Source organism: Bos grunniens, chromosome 16 (genome assembly GCF_055505025.1).
Source record: "Bos grunniens cultivar Pamir isolate PY7600 chromosome 16, Bosgru_T2T1.0, whole genome shotgun sequence".
Taxonomy (NCBI): Eukaryota; Metazoa; Chordata; class Mammalia; order Artiodactyla; family Bovidae; genus Bos; species Bos grunniens.
In genome coordinates this window covers 42,506,554-42,529,405 of record NC_141180.1, presented here as the reverse complement: position 1 = coordinate 42,529,405, position 22,852 = coordinate 42,506,554, and the positions used below count along the sequence as shown (strand labels likewise).

At 38.7% G+C, this 22,852-nt stretch overlaps 1 protein-coding gene across 1 annotated transcript in view; it reads left to right on the top strand.

The window, feature by feature from the left end:
* MROH9 (maestro heat like repeat family member 9) overlaps positions 1 to 22,852 on the top strand; it is a 79,928-nt gene that overhangs the window by 16,823 nt on the left and 40,253 nt on the right. The window contains exons 6-8 of the mRNA XM_086344754.1: positions 2,158 to 2,282; positions 5,470 to 5,619; positions 22,477 to 22,631. Coding sequence (XP_086200880.1) covers positions 2,158 to 2,282; positions 5,470 to 5,619; positions 22,477 to 22,631 — 430 coding nt within the window. The remainder of the gene's footprint in view (positions 1 to 2,157; positions 2,283 to 5,469; positions 5,620 to 22,476; positions 22,632 to 22,852) is intronic.

The following is a 22,852-nucleotide window of genomic DNA, read 5'->3' as shown; positions in this document are numbered from 1 at the left end:
AATAAAGCAGAGTCTACAATTGATTGAGTTTACAACCTAGGTAAGTTTCTAGGCTGCAGCCCAGAAATGAGCAACCCAAGGGTTCCAAGTTGAAGAGACAGATTTGGGAATCCAGAAAGATCAAGATATCTAGAGTTCACATGGCAGAGTACCAGAAAGGAGTGCTCCAGAGATCTGCAGAGAGTCCATTTAACTATTTAGCTATGTAAGGAAACTTCCTGAGGTTTGCAGGGTTAGGGGGTAATACCCAAAATGGTTAAAGAGGTAAAAGCACTGAATTCCAAAAGACTGGGAATGGTGCCCATGCCTATAAGCTAGAATTTGAAACTTCATAATTCACAAGTAATAAAGCAGATTACTCAAAGAGATTTTGTCTCATCAGGAGGAAAAAATTATCCCTGAATTACTTTAGTGCCATTCAGTCCATCTGTGTTAGTTGTTCAGTTGTGTCTGACTCTTTGCAATCCCACAGACTGTAAGCCAGGCTCCTCTGTCCATGAAATTCTCCAGGCAAGTATACTGGAGTGGGTAGCCATTCCCTTCTCCAGGGGGTCTTCTCAACCCAAGAATCGAACCTGAGTCTTCTGCCTTACAGGCCAGAGATTCTTTACCATCTGAGCTATACAGTGTCAGAGGGAATGTGAAATGATACAACTTTGGAAAATAATTTAGCAGTATCCTAAAAAGTCAAACACACATCTACCATATGATCCAGTCATTCTTCAGTCATTCCTCCAGTCATTCCTAAAAGAAATGAAAGCAAATATCCACTCAAAGACTTGTACATGAATGTTGACAGGATCTTTATTTTTAATAGCCAAAAACTGGAAACAACCAAATGTCCACCAAGAGGCAAATGAATACATAGATGATGGTATATACGTACAATGGGGTAGTATTTATCACAGAGAAATCAATCAGCTACTGACAAATACAATAATGTGAATGAATTGCAAATAATTTTGCTGAATGAAAGATGCCAAGCAACAGAAGAGCAGCACATACTAAATTGCTCCACTTACATGAAATTATAAAATACAAATGAAAGAATGCAGATCTGTGTGTATCTTTGAATCAGGAAGTGCTATAGTGTGTATCCAGTAGCAGGTTTGAGCAATTATGAAAGGAAGAAACTTCTGGAGGGAATAAATCTTTTTTATTGCAGTAATACTCTTATGGGCATATACATATATATAACCAGTCCATCCTAAAGGAGACCAGTCCTGGGTGTTCATTGGAAGGACTGATGCTGAAGCTGAAACTCCAGTACTTTGGCCACCTCATGCGAAGAGTTGACTCATTGGAAAAGACTCTGATGCTGGGAGGGATTGGGGGCAGGAGGAGAAGGGGATGACAGAGGATGAGATGGCTGGATGGCATCACCGACTCGATGCCCATGAGTTTGGGTGAACTCTGGGAGTTGGTGATGGACAGGGAGGCCTGGCATGCTGCGATTCATGGGATCGCAAAGAGTCAGACACGACTAAGCAACTTAACTGAACTGAACTGAATATATATATATGTCATTTGTGAAAGTCGCTCAGTCATGTCCTTTTTGAAATACACTCAGACTCTTTGCGACCCCATGAACTGTAGTCCATGGAATTCTCTAGGCCAGAATATTGGAGTGGGTAGCCTTTCCTTTTAAGAACTTACCAAATTATACACTTTAAATATGTTTCATATTGATTATATCTCTACAAAGCTGTTAGCAAATAAAAATTCAGTTAAAATCTACCTCTTCTAGAACTAAAGACATCTGCACGTGAAGCTTATTTGAAAGCTTTTCTCTTTGTTGCTATACCACTCCCTCAGTTCTTTGCAAAATGCCTCCAAGTCTGCTCTTTTACCAATAGACTTTCCAGCTTAGCAGTAGCTCTTCCATTGCACTGAACTATGCATTTGATGGCCGAAATGTACTTGATACTTGGTCATCCTATTAAAATTATATATGTCCTCCACAGAGACTTCTCTTAACACTTTATAAATTCTGGTCATAATATTAATATTTTATGTGACTAAACTTTCAGCAGAGAGTTAAACATTCAGAAAATTTTACATTCCCAGAATTGGGCAGGAAGAGGAAACTAGAAATAGCAATGTTATAGAAGGAACCAGTGGTCAAATGAAAATCTTAAACTTTCTTCCTTAATACAGAGGGTACTGCAAAAAGTAAAAATAAAAAGTATGATAAGCCTGGAAATCATTGTATCCAGCCGTCTTCCTCTGGTACAGAATTTCTACCCAAGAATTTGCAAAAAGACAAAAGTAAAATTGCTCAGGTAACTTAGCTCCCACTTTATCCTATAGCTTTTGTTTCATGTGTAAATTACTTTTAATGGTAACTTATTTCAACAAAATTTATATTAATAGATTTTTTCTCTTTTATTTAAATTAAATTCAGTAAAGCAAAGAGTAAATGATAGAGTATTTGGCTTCTTGATCTTCATCTGTTAATAAGAATTATGCCTATTACTCCAGAACATAGCAATTTACATTATTTACTAGGTAATTCTTACAGAAAGCAAAATGAGGTAAGTGTTTCCTAGTTGTTATGCTTCTTTTTGTTTGGCTAATAAGTTACTAAAGATGGGAAACTTCTGGTTTTCTAGAAAAATTAGTGAAGTCAGCAATTAAGAGGTTTTTCAATGCTATTATAATTTACTCAGCAAACATCAAAATAATTTGGCATATCTTTTAAAAACCTATTAAATTTTAAAAACTTCTTAAGTTTAAGTGATAAACCTTAGTACTAAGTAAGTAATTTCTACATTGACCCAACCTTAGGGAAAATCATGAGACTCTACATCTCTATACACTCTTTCACCTTCTTCAAAGTATATATGCTTATTCATATGCTTGCGAGGTCATCCGGCACAGGTGCCTGAATCATGCTGTCCAACTGATGCTCTTCTAGCTACACAGGAATCAATAGTTCAGCAAAACCGGCTGGAGAGGCCCTTCAGGCTAGCTTATCTCTTGAATTGAAGGGTCTTAGATTTTCTCCTGAAACTACATACATAAAGCATTGTCTTGCCCTCCCACACTGAGGCAGATAGAATTGTGGGAGGCTGTGGAGATATGGAAGCAATACATCTCAAATAATACAATAAAAAAGACCACATAGATACCCTTAAATATGCACCTGCATTATGATGCATCTTTCCAAAATCAAGCATTATTCTTAATCCACCTCCCCTCAGAAGTCACAAGCCTGGTTAACTATAAAGTTTTCTATTTACATGAAGAAACTAAGCATCCATCTAGGTTTACTAGAAAGTCCATCTACATTCTTCCATTCTTAACTCCAGAGCCCTGGAATTGAAATCCTGAGACCCACAATTAGCTAGTGAGCCTAGCACTAGCAGCCTCCTCAGGGTCTGTCTCTTTCAAGTGCTTTATGACGCTTACTATCTCCACTTCCAGCTTGGTGTCCTCTCACCTGACTTCAATGTCCATAAGATTTAGAAATCCTGGATTTGGGGAGGGTGCCCTGGGTCCTTGTGTTCATGACCTCTATTACTCAGTTCCCAACTGTGAGATCAAAACAGGCCTAGGACAGCACTGTGTGCAAGAGCAGTAGCTACAAAATCCGGAGGAAGGGACTTTCAAAGGTAGATTGGGACAGGTAGGTGAGAGAATCTAAAGTTGTAGTAAGGAAACCAACAGGACCATTTACAACAACAAAGTCCAGAGGATGCAAATAGGAGGATACGCATCAAGGTTTTTAGCCAAGAGAGCTAGATCACGTTTTATAAGGGAGTCTATCATTTGATGTACTCTACTGTCATATCTATACCTTTGTTACTGAGTCCAAGTTCATACTACTCAGCACACAATAGGCCAATAAATCAACAGACAAGGTGTTGGGATAAGAAATAGCAACATATTTGGAAAACCAGAAAACCCAAGAAGATGGTTGACTAGTATCCCAAGGAACCATCTTACTGGACTTAGAATTTAAGCTTCTTTTATACTAAAAATGGAGGAGGTGTGGCTGGTTGTTGGAAACTTATGTTTCTGCAGCTGTCCAGGATGGTCTGGTCACAATGCTCCCATAAACCTTCAGAAAGACAACTGTTATTTTCTTTTCTTCAACATTTAACCTCTATATGAATGGAAATGTGTTATACTTTAAAGGTCAAGACTAGGATGCAGAACATTGTTGAGAAAGGGCTAGTGTTTTATTTCAGGCTATAGGCAACACTCTTTTACTATTTGAGATAAAAGTGCAAAGCCAGCATTTCTAATCACAGGTTATGGAGCACAAAGGCTAGAGTTAAAAGAATAGATCCAATATGGAGTCAGGTTTGTTTTTCTCCATTCTACCTTCACATGACAGAAACTTCTAACACTATCTCTAAGTTTCACTAGGAATTGCTCCTTCCACAACTCTTAATAGACACTAAGCTATTTTGTTGAATAAACAAATGTCCCAAAAGAATATCCCCTCTTCAATGATTTTTTTTTAACTCAACATCTTGTACAATCAAATCTGACTTTCTCAAAGTATAGCCAACTATGATATTCTGTTCACCTCACTAAGCCTTAGTGACCATCCTTTATCTTTCTTTCATAGCTTTCCAAAAATACTATACCTCACCTGTCTGCTCAGTAGGAGGGAGCCTGGTGGTCATCAGTTTTCAATTAGACCTCAATCCTTCCCTACTGACCAGAAAGATGTATGCTCCATTCCTTTAACAGGGATGCTGAAAAGCTGTTATTGGCAATATTGAATACTTTCTGTATTTCAGAGAATGGCATGCACACACACACACAAAAGAAGTTTTGTATATATACATATACATTTAGAAAGGGAGAAAATGTGGTTCATTTGTCTTTCTTAACTGAGAGATCCATAGTACTGTGATTTTGTTCGCATTTTATGGTCCATGGATGTTCCTCTAATTTTAAAAAGAGATTGTTTGAATTGCAGTTGTTGTGCCTCAATCATAGACATATTGGCCTTTTTTCTCTTCCCACTTCTTGATGCTTCTCTGAAAAAGAGAAAAATACACACCCTTCAGTGGCCCTTCCTTTCTTATCCTATCCTTTCCTTCATCTTCCACAAATCATGCTTGTTTTGGATCTGAACGAGCTTATTTCCAAAGCTTAAGAACTTCACAATAGTTTTTAGTATTTGAATAGCTGAAATGGGGTTAAGTCAATATTTTATAGTTGCTCTAAATTTTAATGATATGGTTTCCCACTTCTCCCTGGCTTGCCCCAGAGCTGACTTATTCAGGTAAAAATGTTTTAATTGCTTTTAAAATAAGATGAAAAATAGATATGATTAAGTTTGAATGACAGTCATCTTAATACTAACACAGTGTAAAGTGTAATTTTTAATATGTTTAATGGAGGAAGAGGCTGACAACAGCAAAGGTACCTAAAACCCACAAAAATCATGTAGTTGTCTTTGTTGATATAAGTAAGGTGTGAGATCATGATTTTTCTTTTTGGTTTCAGAGTGTAGGAAAAACCTTATTGCCACCCTTGCTGACTGACTTTGTGTGGAGTCTCCTGATGAAACTCTCTGTACCTGATCAATCAATTGCATCTGAGGCAGCAACCATACTGAAACTGACTCTGGAATGCAATGCCCATAAGGTCACCATGGTAAGATATTTCACAATGAGTGGAGGAGTACAGAGTACATTCTCGAATGGGCTTTTTCTGACTTTGTTATATGCCTACTTCTTTTCATATATATTTCTTGTCATTGTTCATTATGTCACTTCAATCAAATGAAGCTTTTTGTATGAAATAGTTCAAGCATGAAGAAAAGTTTCAAAACTAGTGTAATGAACATCCAACCACCAATCATACGAAATTGTAACATTTTGCTATACTTGCTTCAAATTTTAAAGAAATACATTAACAACAATAAAATAGTACAACTATAATTGAAATACCCTGTGTAACCATTAAGGACAGTTTTAAGAGCCCTCAGTTTGCTGTAGGGCTGGCCACATATTTGTGGGTCCCAGTGCAAACTAAAATGTAGGACTTCTTATTCAAAACATAGAAAAAAGTAGTATTAAATGTACAAACGTATGAAGCTCCGCCTCCTCAATTTATCATGGGGTTATTTTCTAATTAAAAAAAAAAAAACTAAAATTTTAAAGTTTTAGCATGAATTCTGCAGCCCACCTTTATATTGTGCAATGCCAGTTATAAATGCAAATGTAAGACCACACAACTTAACAAAATACTACAATTCCTATTTCATAGCTTATTCATGCATATGCATTTTATTCTTGCCAAAAGAGTTATAAACACTACACAAAACTAACTTAATTGTCTTTATTCAACTTCTTGTCATTCACACATTCTTTAACACTCTCTATCACCATCTTACTCATGAATAAGGAAAGATCGGAAGGAAAACAATTTATGGATTGCCACATCTTTCTCTTTCCTCTGTTGTCATTTTCAGCCTAATTGACTGAAGCATCAATAAATGCTTATCTTATACCAGTTTTGATTTCCCCCTACACACTAATGTAGCCACTGGAATTCTATGGCCTTAGGGCATTGTGAATGCTACCTCTGAAAGAGGCTACTGACTCACATTCTTGGGCCCATCTGGTGGCGGCTCAGTTGGTAAAGAATCCACCTGCAATGCAGGAGACCTGGGTTCAATCCCTGGGTTGGGAAGATTCCCTGGAGAAGAGAACAGCTACCCACCCGAGTATTCTGGGTTGGAGAATTCCATGAACTGTATAGTCCATGGGTTTGCAGAGTCAGACATGACTGAGAGGCTTTCACTGACTCACATATTGTACTTATCTCCTCCATGTACACGCAGGCTCCACTGTCCTTTGGGACTTTATTTAAAAACACAAGCTAAAGGGAAAACTTATTAAAAATTCAATATAGTGACAGCAGAGGTTTAAACAAACTGATGGACCTTCAGCATATGGGACCTTATGCAGTTGCATAGGTCATATGCCCATTAAACCAGCTCTGATGGAGACATAAGGGCTGACCTCCCAATTCCCTCTCTTGACATAGCAGTGTTACGTGATTATAGATAAACTGAGTGCTTGCACACAAATTCAGAGAGCAGGAAAAAGGAAGTAATGCTTCTTACAAACTCCCATGCTAATATAGTCAGGAGCATTCCAAAAGGCAAGCAGAGCAAAGGCAAGCAGAGCATTCCAAAAGGCAAAGCAGAGCAAGCTTGAGGGCAACAGTCATTTCCTTAACAAAATAAAGTTCTCCTCTCATGCAGTGAGGAAAGGAATCTAGGTAAAGCCATATCAGGTCATAGAGAGGAAGAGAAGCCAAATAGAAAACTAGATGTGTAAAATTAAACTGTTCTACAAAAATCATTAACTAGGGAGAAAAAATGAACAAACCGGGGTTTAGCAATTTATTTCCCCAGCTCCCACAAAGAACTGAATTACTGAATACAGTGGATTCTTGAACAGGGTTAGGTTCTAAAGTCAGTTATAAGGAAAAATTGCATTAAAATTTTCCTGAAAACTCCTAAATTTCAAATATAGTTTGTGGGCTTACAATTTCTAAATAATCTAATCCAGCACATCCTTCCTCGAGGATTGAAAAAAAATCATCTTTTCTACAATTGAACATACAGTAACATAGCTGGCTCGTTTTAGAGGCATGCTGAATTTATAGTAGTAGGGGGAGGATGAGAAGAAAAAGCTCCAAACCTAATAGTTAAGAGATCTGTGGAGAATAACAATGGTTTATGTCTTCCATCTCATGTTCATCTTGGTAGGATGAATATTTTACAGTAAACACTTGTTTAGAGTAAAGGGTTGAATGTATGCTAAGTTGCTTCAGTCAATTCCAACTCTGCAATCCAATGGATTGTAGCCTGCTGGGCTCCTCTGTCCATAGGATTCTCCAAGCAATTATACTGGAATGGGTTGCCATGCCCTCCTCCAGGGGAATCTTCCCAATCCCAGGATTGAACCTGTGTCTCCTGAGACTCCTGCATTGCAGGTGGATTCTTCACTGCTGAGTTGCCAGGGAAGCCCCAGAGTAAAGGGTTGTACACAGATAATTCAATTGTACATAAGGAAACTGCAATGGAATATAAATTTACATCAACCAACTTTTCAGCTTATAACCTCTGAGAATCATTTTTGAAATAAGAAGTGAGGTGAGGTGGGTAGATTAAGCTTGATGTTGAATATACAACCTTTGGTTTGAGAAGAATTCCAGGTCTAGCTAAAACTCATTTAAAAGTGAAGAGCGGTTGGAGACAAGACAGTGGAGTAGAGGGACCTGAGTTTGCCTCTTCTCACAAATGCACCAAAATCACAACTAACCTCTGAACAACCATTGGCAAAAAGGACTGGACCATACCAAAAAAGATATTCTACATCAAAGACACAAAGAAGAAACCACAATGAAACAGTAGGAGGGGCACAGTAGTGATATAATCAAATCCCATAGCACTCAGGTGGGTAACCCACAAACCTGAAAATAATAATGTCACAGAAGCTCTCCCAGAAGTGAGAGCTCTGAGTCTCATGCCAGGCTCCCCAGCTTAGGGGACCAGCATTAGGAGAAGGAGTCTTCAGAGTATTTGGCTTTGAATATCAGTAAGGCTTGACTGCAGGAGGTCTGCAAGACTAAGAGAAACAGAGACATCACTCTTGGAAGGCACACACAAGTTCTTGTGTGTAAGAGGATCCAGGATAAAAGTAGTTATTTCATAGAAGCCTGGGCCAGAACTACCTGCTGGTCTTGGAGGGTTTCCTGAGAAGGCAAGGAGAAGCTCTCGCTCTCTCTGGGGTCATAAAAGCTGGTGGTGGACATATTGGGGAGTGTTCATCTACATGAGTAAAATATCTTGTTTGGGTCTTTGGCACCAAGACCTGGCCCCATGCAACAGCCTGTAGGCTTCAGTGCTGGGGCCATTCAGGTCAAACAACAGAGTGGGAACACAGCCACACCCATCAGCAGACAGGCTGCCTAAAGACTTCCTGAGCCCACAGCCACCAACAGATACACCCCTTGACACGTTCCTGTCCGCAAGAGAACCATGACCCATTTCTACCCACCAGAGGGCAGGCACCTACTTCTCCCTCCAGGAAGCCAGCACAAGCCTCTAATCCAGCCTCCCCCACCAGGGGTCAGACATTAGACTAAGAAAATCATAATTCCACAGCCTGCAGATCTGAGTGTGCAAACACAGGTCAGAAACTACCCTGGGGCCAGTTAGTTCCTGGCCATTGGGTAATAAGAGGAAAATGTACTGCTGTGATACATAGGACATCCCCTACAGAGGGCCACTTCTCCAAGGTCAAGAAACATAACTAACCTACTACATGCATAAAAATACAAAGAGAAATTTAGAAAAAAGACCGAGAAATAGATGGCAAAGAAATGTTCCAGACAAAGGAACAAGCTAAAACTTCAGAAGGACAACTAAGTGAAATGAAGTGGAAAAAGGCAATCTATCCAAGAAAGGAGTTCAGAATAATGAACATAAAGATGATTCAAGAACTTGGGAAAAGAATGGATTCACAGAACAAGAAGTCACAAGAAGTTTTTATCAAGAATACAATCAGTTTAGTTCAGTTCAGTCACTCAGTTGTGTCCGACTCTTTGCAACCCCATGGACTGCAGCACGCCAGGCTTCCCTGTCCATCACCAACTCCTGGAGCATGTTCAAACTCATGTCCATCAAGTTAGTGATGCTATCCAACCAACTCATCTTCTGTCATCCCCTTCTCCTCCTGCCTTCAATCTTGCCCAGCATCAGGATCTTTTCTAATGAGTCAGTTCTTCACATCAGGTGGCCAAACTATTGGAGCTCCAGTTTCAGCATCAGTCCTTCCAATGAATATTCAGGACTGATTTCCTTTAGGATTGACTGGTTTGGTCTCCTGGCAGTCCAGGGGACTCTCAATAGTCTTCTCCAACAACACAGTTCAAAAGCATCAATTCTTCAGTGCTCAATTTCTTGAGTACTTTCAATCTCTTTGAAGCCCAATTTCTTTGGGCTTCCCTGGTGGCTCAAATAGTAAATAATCCACCTGCAATGTGGGAGACCTGAGTTCAATCCCTGGGTTAGGAAGATCCCCTGGAAAAAGGAAAGGTTACCCACTCCAGTATTCTTGCCTGGATAATTCCATGGGCAAAGGAGCCTAGTGGGCCACAGTCCATGGGGTTGCAAAGAGTCAGACACAACTGAGTGACTTTCACTTCACTTCATGTGCACACGTGTGTGTGTGTGTGTGTGTGTGTATACAACTTGTGTTTCAAGAATACAATGCTGCTGCTGCTAAGTCGCTTCAGTCATGTCCGACTCCGTGCGACCCCATAGACAGCAGCCCAACCAGGCTTCCCCATCCCTGGGATTCTCAAGGCAAGAACACTGGAGTGGGTTGCCATTTCCTTCTCCAATGCATGAAAGTGAAGAGTGAAAGTGAAGTCGCTCAGTCGTGTACGACTCTTAGCAACCCCATGGACTGTAGCCCACCAGGCTCCTCCATCCATGGGATTTTCCAGGCAAAAGTACTGGAGTGGGGTGCCATTGCTTTCTCCGCAAGAATACAATAACTGAAACGAAAAATACACTCAAAGGAATTAAGGGTGGAATATGTGAGGCATAATGAATCAGTGAGTTGGAAAACAAAATATTGGAAATGACTGCTGCAGAACAGAATAAAGAAAATAGAACGAAAAGGAGTGAGGACAGTTTAAGAGACAACTGGGTCAAATACACCAACATTCACATTATAGATGTCCCAGAAGTAGAACAGGGAGAGAAAGAAGCTGAGAAAATATTTGAAAAGATAACAGCTGAAAATATCCCTAACACAGGAAAGGAAACAATCACCTAAATTCAAGAAGCACAGAGAATCCCATACAGGACTAATCCAAGCAAGAACATGCAGAGATACACTGTAATCAAATTGACAAAACTTAAACACAGAGAAAACATTAAAAGCAACAAATAACATAACAAAGAAATTCCCAAATAGTTATCAGTTGATTTGTTAGCAGAAACTGTAGACCAAGAGGGAGTGGAATAATATATTTAAAGTGATAAAAGAGAAATAATCTCATTCAGATTTGATAGATAAATCAAAAGCTTTACATACAAGCAAAAGCTACAAGAATTCAGCACCACCAAACTAGCTTTACAATAAATGCTAAAGAAACTTCTCAAAGTGGAAAATAAGAGACTACAAGTAGAAACAAAAAAAATTATGAAAGTAGTAGCTCACCAGTAAATGTAAGAGATTATCCACAGACAAATATGATATCAAAATCAGTAATCATGAGAGAAGAAGAGTACAAATGCAGGATATTAAAAATGCATTTGAAATTAAGAGATCAGGAACTTAAAATAATCATGCACATATATATAGACTGCTATCCCAAATGTCATGGTAACCACAAATCAAAAATTTGTAATGGTTATACACACAAAAAAGGTATCCAAACACAACACTAAAGATAGTCATCAAATCACAAAAGAAGAAAGGGAGGAAAATATCTACAAAAAACAAATTCAAAACTATCAACAAAATGGCAATAAGAATCCACATATTGATAATTACCTTAAATATAAATGGAATAAATGCTCCAACCAAAGACATAGATTGGCTGAATGGATACAAAAGTAGGACTCATATATATGCAGCCTACAAAAGACCTACTTAAGATCTAGAGACATATACAGACAAAAGTGAGGTGATAGAAAAAGATATTCCATGCAAATAGAAATCAAAAGAGAGCTGAAGTAGCAATACTTATCAGACAAAATAGACTTTAATATAAAGCCTGTTATCTGAGACAAAAAAAGGACACTACATAATGATTGAGGGATCAATCCAAGGAATAGAAATAACAATTGTAAGTTTCTATGTCCCCCCATCATAAGAGCACCTCAATATATCAGACAAACATTATCAAACACAAAGGAGAAAATAACAGCAACACAATCATAGTGGGAAAATTTATCATCCCACTTACAGCAATGGACAGATCATCTAGACAAAACATCAATAAGGAGATACAGGTGACACATTAGACTAGATAGACTGAATTGATATTTAGATGGAGCATTCCATCTGAAAGCAGCAGAATATACATTCTTTTAAAGAGCACATGAAACAGTCTCCAGGATAGTTCTGGGCAACAAAGCAAGCCTCATTAAATTTATAAAATTGAAATCATATCAAACATCTTTTCCAACTACAACAATATGCGATTAGAAATCAACTATAAGGGAAAAACTAAAAAGCACAAATACTACTACTACTACTACTACTACTACTACTGCTGTCACTTCAGTCGTGTCCGACTCTGTGCGACCCCATAGACAGCAGCCCACCAGGCTCCCCCGTCCCTGGGATTCTCCGGGCAAGAACACTGGAATGGGTTGCCATTTCCTTCTCCAATGCATGAAAGTGAAAAGTGAAAGGGAAGTCGCTCAGTCATGTCCAACTCTTAGCGACCCCATGGACTGTGTAGCCCACCAGGCTCCTCAGTCCATGGGATTTTCCAGGCAAGAGTACTGGAGTGGGGTGCCATTGTCTTTTCCGAAAAGCACAAATACATGGAACCTAAACAATATGCTACTAAACAACCAATGGATCACTAAGGAAATCAAAGAGGAAATAAATACCTGGAAACAAATGAAAATTAAAACAATGATCTAAAATCTATGGGATGCAGCAAAAGCAGTTCTAAGAGCTAAGCTTAAAGCGATATGAGGTTATCAAAAAACAAGAAAAATCTCAGATAAACAGCCTAACTTACACCTAAAGCAACTAGAGAAAGAATAAAAAAAAAATTCAGAGTTAGTAGGAAAAAAGAAATCATAAAGATCAGAGCAGACATAAATGAAATATAGACTAAAGAAAGAAAAGATCAATAAAAATAAAAGATGGTTCTTTGAAAGTATTTTAAAAACTGATAAACCTTTAGCCAGACTCATAAAGAAAAAAAAAAAAAAGGGAGAGGACCCAAATCAATAAAACTAGAAATGAAAATGGAAAAGTTACAATGGATACAACAGAAATGCAAAGGATCATACTACTACTAGAAGCAACTATACACCCCAAAATGGACAATATAGAAGAAATGGACAAACTCTCAGAAAGGTACAATCCCCCAAGACTGAACCAGGAAGAAATAAAAAATATGAACAGACTAATAGCAAGTTCTGAAATTTAAACTGTGATTTAAAAACTTTCAACAAGCAAAAGTTCCAGAATGGGTAGCTTCACAGGCAAATTCTACCAAATATTTAGAGAAAACATCTGTACTATACTAAACATCTATACTACTAACATCTACTAAACATCTATGCTACTAAAACTGTTCCCAAAAAATTGCAGAGGAAGGAATACTTTAGAATTAATTCTATGATGCCATCATCACCCTGATACCAAAACCAGACAAAAATGATTTGGGAGAATGACATTAAAACATGTATAATATCATATATGAAATGAGTCACCAGTCCAGGTTCGATGCACGATACTGGATGCTTGGGGCTGGTGCACTGGGACGGCCCAGAGGGATGGTACAGGGAGGGAGGAGAGAGGAGGGTTCAGGACGGGAACACGTGTATACCTGTGGCAGATTCATGTTGATATATGGCAAAACCAATACAATATTGTAAAGATAAAACATAAAATAAAATAATTTAAAAAATAATTTAAAAAACACAAAAAAGAAAATTACACACCAATATCACTGATGATCATAGACGTAAAGATCCTCAATAAAATGTTAGCAAACCAAATCCAAAAATACACTATAAGGATCATATACCATGGTCAAGTGGGATTTATTCCACAGATGAAAGGATTTTACAAAATCTGCAAATCAATCATAATGTGATATAAAACATTAAAAAATTAAAGAACAAATCTATGTGATCATTACAACAGATGCAGAAAAATCTTTTGATAAAATTCAACATCCATTTATGATAAAAACTCTTCAGAGAGTGGGCACAGAGGGAACATACCTCAACACAATAAAGACCATATATGACAAACCCACATCTAACATAATACTCAATGTGAAAAGCTGAAAGCATTTCCTCTAAGATCAGTAACAAGACAGTTAAACACCACTTTCATTAAACATAGTTTCAGAAGTCTTATTCATAGTAATCAGAGAAGAAAAAGAAATAAAGGGAATCCAATTGGAAAGGAAGAAGTAAAACTGTTACTGTTTGCAGATGATGTGATACTATAGATTGAAAATTCTTAAGATGCTACCAGAAAACTACTAAAACTCATCAATGAATTCAGTAAAGTTGCAGGACGAAAAATAAATATGCAGAAATATGTTGCATTTCTATACACTAACCATAAAAGATTAGAAAGTGAAATTAAGGAAAAAATCTCATTTACCATCACATCAAAAAGAATAAAATAAACCTATGCAACATGGTCCACCAGAGAAGGGAATGGCAAACCACTTTAGTATTCTTGCCTTGGGAACCCCATGAACAGCATGAAAAGGCAAAAGTCAGGACACTGAAAGATGAACTCCTCAAGTCGGTAGGTGCGCAATATGCTACTGGAGATCAGTGGAGCAGTAACTCCAGAAAGAATGAAGAGATGGAGTCAAAGCAAAGACAACACCCAGTTGTGGATGTGACTGGTGTTGGAAGCAAAGTCCGATGCTATAAAGAGCAATATTGTATAGGAACCTGGAATGTTAGGTCCATGAATCAAGGCAAATTGGAAGTGGTCAAACAGGAGATGGCAAGAGTGAACATCAATGTTTTAGGAATCAGTGAACTAAAATAAACTGGAATACGTGAATTTAACTCAGATGGCCATTATATCTATTACTGTGGGCAAGAATCCCTTAGAAGAAATAGAGTAGCAATGATAGTAAACAAAAGAGTCCAAAATGCAATACTTGAATACAATCTCAAAAACGACAATGATCTCTGTTCTTTTCCAAGGCAAACCTTTCAATATCATGGTAATCCAAGTCTATGCCCCAACCAGTAACGCTGAAGAAGCTAAAGTTGAATGGCTACAAGACTTTTCAGAACTAACATCCAAAAAAGATGTCCTTTTCATTGTAGGGGACTGGAATGCAAAAGTAGGAAGTTAAGAGATAACCTGGAATAACAGGCAAATTTGGCCTTGGAGTACAAAACAAAGCAGGTCAAAGGCTAACAGAGTTTTGTCAAGGGAATGCACTGGTCATAGCAAATGCCCTCTTCCAACAACACAAGAGAACACTCTACACATGGACATCACCAGATGGTCAACACCAAAATCAGACTGATTATATTCTTTGCAGCCAAAGATGGAGAAGCTCTATACAGTCCACAAAAACAAGACCAGGAGTTGACTGTGGCTGAGATCATGAACTCCTCATTGCCAAATTCATACATAAATTGAATAAAGTAGGAAAACCACTAGACCATTCAGGTATGATCTAAATGAAATCCCTAGCGATTATACAATGGAAGAGAGAAATAGATTCAAGGAATTAGATCCAATAGAGTGCCTGAAGAACTATGGACAGAGGTTCGTGATATTGTATAGGAGGCAGTGATCAAGACTATTACCAAGAAAAAGAAATGTAAAAAGGCAAAATTGTTGTTTGAAGAAGTCTTACAAATAGCTGTGAAAAGAAGAGAAGCAAAAGGCAAAGGAGAAAAGGAAAGATATACCCATTTGAATGCAGAGTTCCAAAGAATAGCAAGGAGACATAAGAAAGCCTTCCTCAGTGATCAGTACAAAGAAATAGAGGAAAACAACAGAATGGGAAAGACTAGAGATCTCTTCAAGAAAATTAGAAATACCAAGAAAACATTTCATGCAAAGACGGGGACAATAAAGGACAGAAATGGTATGGACGTAACAGAAGCAGAAGATATTAAGAAGAGTGGCAAGAATACACAGAAGAACTGTACAAAAAAGATCTTCATGACCCTGATAATCATGATGATGTAATCACTCACCTAGAGCCCGATATCCTGGAATGAGAAGTCAAGCGGGCCTTAGGAAGCATCACTACAAACAAAGCTAGTGGAGGTGATGGAATTCCAGTTGAGCTATTTCAAATCCTGAAAGATGATGCTGTGAAAGTGCTGCACTCAATATGCCAGCAACTTTGGAAAACTCAGCAGTGGCCACAGTACTGGAAAAGGTCAGTTTTCATTCCAATCCATAAGAAAGGCAATGCCAAAAAATGTTCAAACTGCCGTACAATTGCACTCATCTCACACGCTAGCAAAGTAATGCTCAAAATTCTCTAAGTCAGGCTTCAACAATACGTGAACAGTGAACTTCCAGACGTTCAATCTGGATTTAGAAAATGCAGAGGAACCAGAGATCAAATTGCCAACATCCATTTGATCATCAAAAAGGCAAGAAAGTTCCAGAAAAACATCTACTTCTGTTTTATTGACTACACCAAAGCCTTTGGCTGTGTGGATCACAACAAACTGTGGAAAATTCTTAAAGAGATGGGAATACCAGACCACCTGACCTGCTTCTTGAGAAATCTGTATGCAGGTCAAGAAGCAACAGTTAGAACCAGACATGGAACAACAGACTGTTTTCAAATCGGGAAAGGAGTACGTCAAGGCTGTATATTTTCACCCTGTTTATTTAAATTATATGCAGAGTACATCATACAAAATGCTGGGGTGGATGAAGCACAAGTTGGAATCAAGACTGCTGGGTGAAATATCAATAACCTCAGATATGCAGATGATACCACCCTTATGGCAGAAAGTGAAGGGGAACTAAAGAGCCTCTTGATGAAAGTGAAAGAGGAAAGTGTAAAAGTTGGCTTAAAACTCAACATTCAGAAAACTAAGATCATGGTATCCAGTCCCTCACTTCATGGCAAATAGATGGGGACACAATGGAAACCATGACAGACTTTATTTTCTTAGGCTCCAAAATCAATGCAGATGGTGGCTACAGGCATGAAATTAAAAGATGCTTGCTCCTTGGAAGTAAAGTTATGACCAACCTAGACAGCATATTAAAAAGCAAAGACATTACTTTGCCAACAAAGGTCTGTTTAGTCAAAGCTATGGTTTTTCCAGTAGTCATGCATGGATGTGAGAGTTGAACTGTAACGAAACCTAAGTGCCGAAGAATGGATGCTTTTGAACTGTGGTGTTGGAGAAGACTCTTGAGAGTCCCTTAGACTGCAAGGAGATGAAACCAGTCAATCCTAAATTAAATCAGTCCTGAATATTCATTGGAAGGACTGATGCTGAAGCTGAAATTCCAATACTTTCCCACTGGATGTGAAGCACTGACTCATTGGAAAAGACCCTGATGCTGGGCAAGATGAAGGCTGGAGGAGAAGGGGATGACAGAGGAAGAGATGGTTTGATGGCATCACTGACTCGATGGACATGAGTTTGAGTAAGTTCTGGGATTTGGTGATGGACAGGAAAATCTGGTGTGCTGCTGTCCATGAGGTCGCAAAGAGTTGGACATGACTGAGTAACTGAACTGAACTGAACTGAACTGAAAATAAGGAGGCAAAAGACCTATACTAGAAAAAGTTTAAAAGGTTGGTGATAAAATTGAAGATGACACAAAGGGAAGCAAAGATATACCATATTCTTGGATTGGAGGAGTATTATTAAAACGACTAGGTTGAGACTTCTTTGGTGGTCCAGTGGTTCAAAATACACCTGCCAATGAAGGGGACATAGTTATAATTCCTGGCCCAGGAAGATCCCACATGCTGTGGAGCAACTAAGCCCATGCACCACAACTCTCTGAACCTGTACTCTAGAACCCATGCTTCACAGCCCATGCTCCACACGAAACCACTACAATAAGAAGTCCATGCACTGCAATGAAGTGTAGCCCCTGCTCAGCAGAATCAGAGCCCCACATGCAGTAACAAAGACCTAATATAGCCAAAAATAAATAAATACACTTTTTACAAAAATGAGTAGACTACCCAAAAGAGTGTACACATCCAATGGAATCTCTATCAAATTACCAATGGCATTTTTCTCATTTTTAAATTTATATGGAAACATAAAAGACCCCCAAATACCCAAAACAATCTAGAGAAAGAAGAATGGACCTGAAGGAATCACACTTCTTTACGTAAAATTATATTACAAAGCTACGGTAATCAAAATAGTATGGTACTGGCAACAGAAACAGATACATAGATCAATAGAACAAAACAGAAAGCCTAGAAATAATCCCACACACCTATGGTCAATGAATCTACAACAAAGAAAGTAATATACAATGGAGAAAAGACAATCTCTTCAAGTTGTGCTCAGAAAATTGAACAGCTACATGTAAAATAATAACATTTCTAACAATGTTCGTGACACTGTACAGGAGACAGGAATCAAGACCATCCCCATGGAAAAGAAATGCAAAAAAGCAAAATGGCTGTCTGGGGAGGCCTTACAAATAGCTGTGAAAAGAAGAGAAGTGAAAAGCAAAGGAGAAAAGGAAAGATATACCCATTTGAATGCAGAGTTCCAAAGAATAGCAAGGAGACATAAGAAAGCCTTCCTCAGTGATCAGTACAAAGAAATAGAGGAAAACAACAGAATGGGAAAGACTAGAGATCTCTTCAAGAAAATTAGAGATACCAAGGGAACATTCATGCAAAGATGGGGACAATAAAGGACAGAAATGGTATGGACGTAACAGAAGCAGAAGATATTAAGAAGAGGTGGCAAGAATACACAGAACAACTGTACAAAAAAGATCTTCATGACCCTGATAACCATGATGATGTAATCACTCACCTAGAGCCCGATATCCTGGAATGAGAAGTCAAGCGGGCCTTAGGAAGCATCACTACAAACAAAGCTAGTGGAGATGATGGAATTCCAGTTGGGCTATTTCAAATCCTGAAAGATGATGTTGTGAAAGTGCTGCACTCAATATGCCAGCAACTTTGGAAAACTCAGCAGTGGCCACAGGACTGGAAAAGGTCAGTTTTCATTCCAATCTGTAAGAAAGGCAATGTCAAAGAATGTTCAAACTGCCGTACAATTGCACTCATCTCACACGCTAGCAAAGTAATGCTCAAAATTCTCTAAGTCAGGCTTCAACAATACGTGAACAGTGAACTTCCAGATGTTCAATCTGGATTTAGAAAATGCAGAGGAACCAGAGATCAAATAGCCAACATCCACTGGATCATGGAAAAAGCAAGAAAGTTCCAGAAAAACATCTATTTCTGCTTTATTGACTATGCCAAAGCCTTTGACTGTGTGGATCACAATAAACTGTGGAAAATTCTGAAAGAAATGGCAATACCAGACCACCTGACCTGCCTCTTGAGAAACCTATATGCAGGTCAGGAAGCAATAGTTAGAACTGGACATGGAACAACAGACTGGTTCCAGATAGGAAAAGGACTACATCAAGGCTGTATATTGTCACCCTGCTTATTTAACTTCTATGCAGAATACATCATGAGAAACGCTGGGCTGGAAGAAGCACAAGCTGTAATGAAGATTGCTGGGAGAAATATCAATAACCTCAGATATGCAGATGACACCACCACCCTTCTAGCAGAAAGTGTAGAAGAATTAAAGAGCTTCTTGATGAAAGTGCAAGAGGAAAGTGAAAAAGTGGCTTAAAGCTCAACATTCAGAAAACTAAGATCATGGCATCTGGTCCCATCACTTCATGGCAAATATATGGGGAAACAGTGGAAACAGCATCAGACTTTATATTTTGGGGCTCCAAAGTCACTGCAGATGGTGATCGCAGCCATGAAATTAATAGATGCTTACTGCTTGGAAGGAAAGTTATGACCAACCTAGATAGCATATTCAAAAGCAGAGACATTACTTTGCCAACAAAGGTCCATCTAGTCAAGGCTATGGTTTTTCCAGTGGTCATGTATGGATGTGAGAGTTGGACTGTGAAGAAAGCTGAGTGCCGAAGAATTGATGCTTTTGAACTGTGGTGCTGGAGAAGACTCTTGAGAGTCCCTTGGACTCCAAGGAGATCCAACCAGTCCATTCTAAAGGAGATCAGTCCTGGGTGTTCTTTGGAAGGAATGATGCTAAAGCTGAAACTCCAGTACTTTGGCCACCTCATGTGAAGAGCTGACTCAATGGAAAAGACTCTGATGCTGGGAGGGATTGGGGGCAGAAGGAGAAGGGGACAACAGAGGATGAGATGACTGGATGGCATCACCGACTTGATGGATGTGAGTTTGAGTGGACTCTGGGATTTGGTGATTGGACAGAGAGGCCTGGCGTGCTGCGATTCGTGGGGTCACAAAGAGTCGGACACGACTGAGCAAGTGAACTGACTGACTGACAGAGCAACTATTGATGAGAAAGACTAGGAGACTAGCAGAAAAACAAATCTACAACTAAAGAACTAAAGAAGGAAGCACAATAAGATGGGTAGGAAGTCAGAGACACTATACAGTCAATATCCATACCCCCAGGTTGGAGACCAATGAAGCAGAGGATAATACAATTTCAGAGGTTCTTCCCAAGGAGTAAGACATCTAAAGCCCACATTGGGCTAGCCAGCTTGGGGTCTGTTTGCACCAGACAGATGAACTCCCAGAATATCTGATTTTGAAGGCCTCTGAGCCTTGCTTTCAGGAGAGTCAGAGGGCTGTAAGAAACAAAGACTTTACTCTTAAAGCATACACGGTAAAACTCATATGCTCAAAGACCCAGGGCAGAAGCAGTAATTCAGAAAGAACGTGGGTCAAACACACTGATCTTGGAGAGGCTCCTAGAGTGAGTAATTAGGATGAAAGTTACAGTGTGGCAACCATAGCCAAGAATAATGTAATATCTTCACACAATGACAGATGAGAAATTTACATGGTGAACATTTTGTAACATATAGAAATATGGAATCACTATGTTGTACACCAGGAACTAAGGAAGTGTTGTAGGTCAATTATATTTCAAAAACAAATTAAATTCATAGAAAAGGAGATAGGATTTGTGGCTTGCCAAAGGCTGGTGGGAGGTGTAATTTCCAGTTAGAAGATAAATAAGTACTAGGGATATACGGCAGAACATGATAAATGTAATTAACACTGCTGTGTATTATATATGCAAGTTGTTGAGAGTAAATTCTAAGAGTTCTTCACCAGAAAATATTTTTTCTTTTCCTTTTATTTTGCATGATGGATGTATGCTAAACTTATTGTGGTAATCATTTCATGATGTATGGACATCAAATCATTACGCTATATGCTTTAAACTTATACAACGCTTTATGTCAATTATGATCTCAATAAAACTTGAAGGCAGTGACTCTCATGGAGGCAGCGACTCTCATGGAGGCAGCAAGCACGAGATGTGTCTGTTGCCCTCATTAGGTTTAATTACCCAGTTGGATCATGATCATGTCTTAGTCTCTCAAAGTGTTCTAGTAATTGTCAGTGGTTTACATGAAGTGACCATGGGTGTATCAAACTGTACAAAACTGTATGAAAACTATCAAAGTTGTACATATTTCTAAAATGAAAAGGCTCTCATATTCTCCTCACTCTGCACTTTGCTGTTGGTGTGACAAGGCTTTTTAAGATGTTCCTGGCATTTTTTTTTTAATTTGTAAGGTTATGGGTTAACTTTATGGTCATTGGCAAGAAATCCCAAGTTCTCAACTGTACATATGTATAGTTTGTAAAAGAACAAAGCAACTGAGATACACTCTTAATGTTACTTGTTTGGTGTGGAGGCTGCGGGGCAATGGCTTCCAGAGGGGCCGTAGCTCAGGGTGTGCACTGTGGAACTGGACCTGTGGACACTACAGTGGGCATCCAAGCTTGTCTTGTTTTTGTATATAGTGACACAGCATCCCGCTGCCACTATTAGCTGTGGAAAAGGAGAGGGTCAGCTGGAATGAGAATTGTTTTGGATAGTTTTTCACTGAAGTGCTTCCCTTGTGGCTCAGCTGGTAAAGAATCCATCTGCATTGCAGGAGACCTGGGTTTGATCCCTGGGTTGGGAAGATCCCCTGGAGAAGGGAAAGGCTATCCACTCCAGTATTCTGGCCTAGAGAATTCCATGGACTGTATAGTCCACGGGTTCGCAAAGAGTTGGACTCGACTGAGCGACTTTCACTTTCACTGAAGTGCAGTAGTTTTAAACTTTTTTTAAACAAACCATAGAACTCTGCATTGTCAACAAAGCCAAGAGCCACTGCACCAATGAAAGTTCAAGAACCTTCTGTACTAAACATGATCTGCAATGTCCTATTAATTTTGTTTGTATGTTTGGAGTACTTAAATGTTTTTGAAATCAAATAAATAGTATTACATTTTTTAAAAACGTCAAGGAAAAAAATAAATGCATGTTAATTTCTCATGCAAATAATCATTTCACTATGTAAAAAAGCACATAAATATATTTTCCATTGGTGCTTATTTGTGTGTTAGTTGCTGCCTCGGTTATTCTGAGAAAGACTAAATTCTTAATGTCTAAGAAATGTTTGGTTTATAAGTGCCTAGGGAACAAGAGACTCTAATTGGCCTGTGAAATTGCTTTTACAGGTGTCTAAAATTGTGGATACTATTTATAAGCAATTGTGTGGAGATGATTCTCCCATTCTGAGGGAAGCTATGTTGCGGGTCATCACCTTGTTGACACGTACTTCACCGAAGAAGGTCATCTTTCAACTTATGGACTATCCAGTACCAGCAGATGAGTAAGGCCCCTCATGCAGGGTTTGTTCAGTCTTGAGAGTCAGATAGAGCGGGGCAGGTCAGATCTCGTTTCTTTTTTTCCTGAAAGATAATGTCTATTTTTACACCACATGAGATGATTGTAAGGCTTAACTAAGATCATATACAGTATGTGTAGCTTCATAAAATACATGACACACAGTAGACAATCAAGAAATGATAGTTGTTATTATTTATTCGAGGC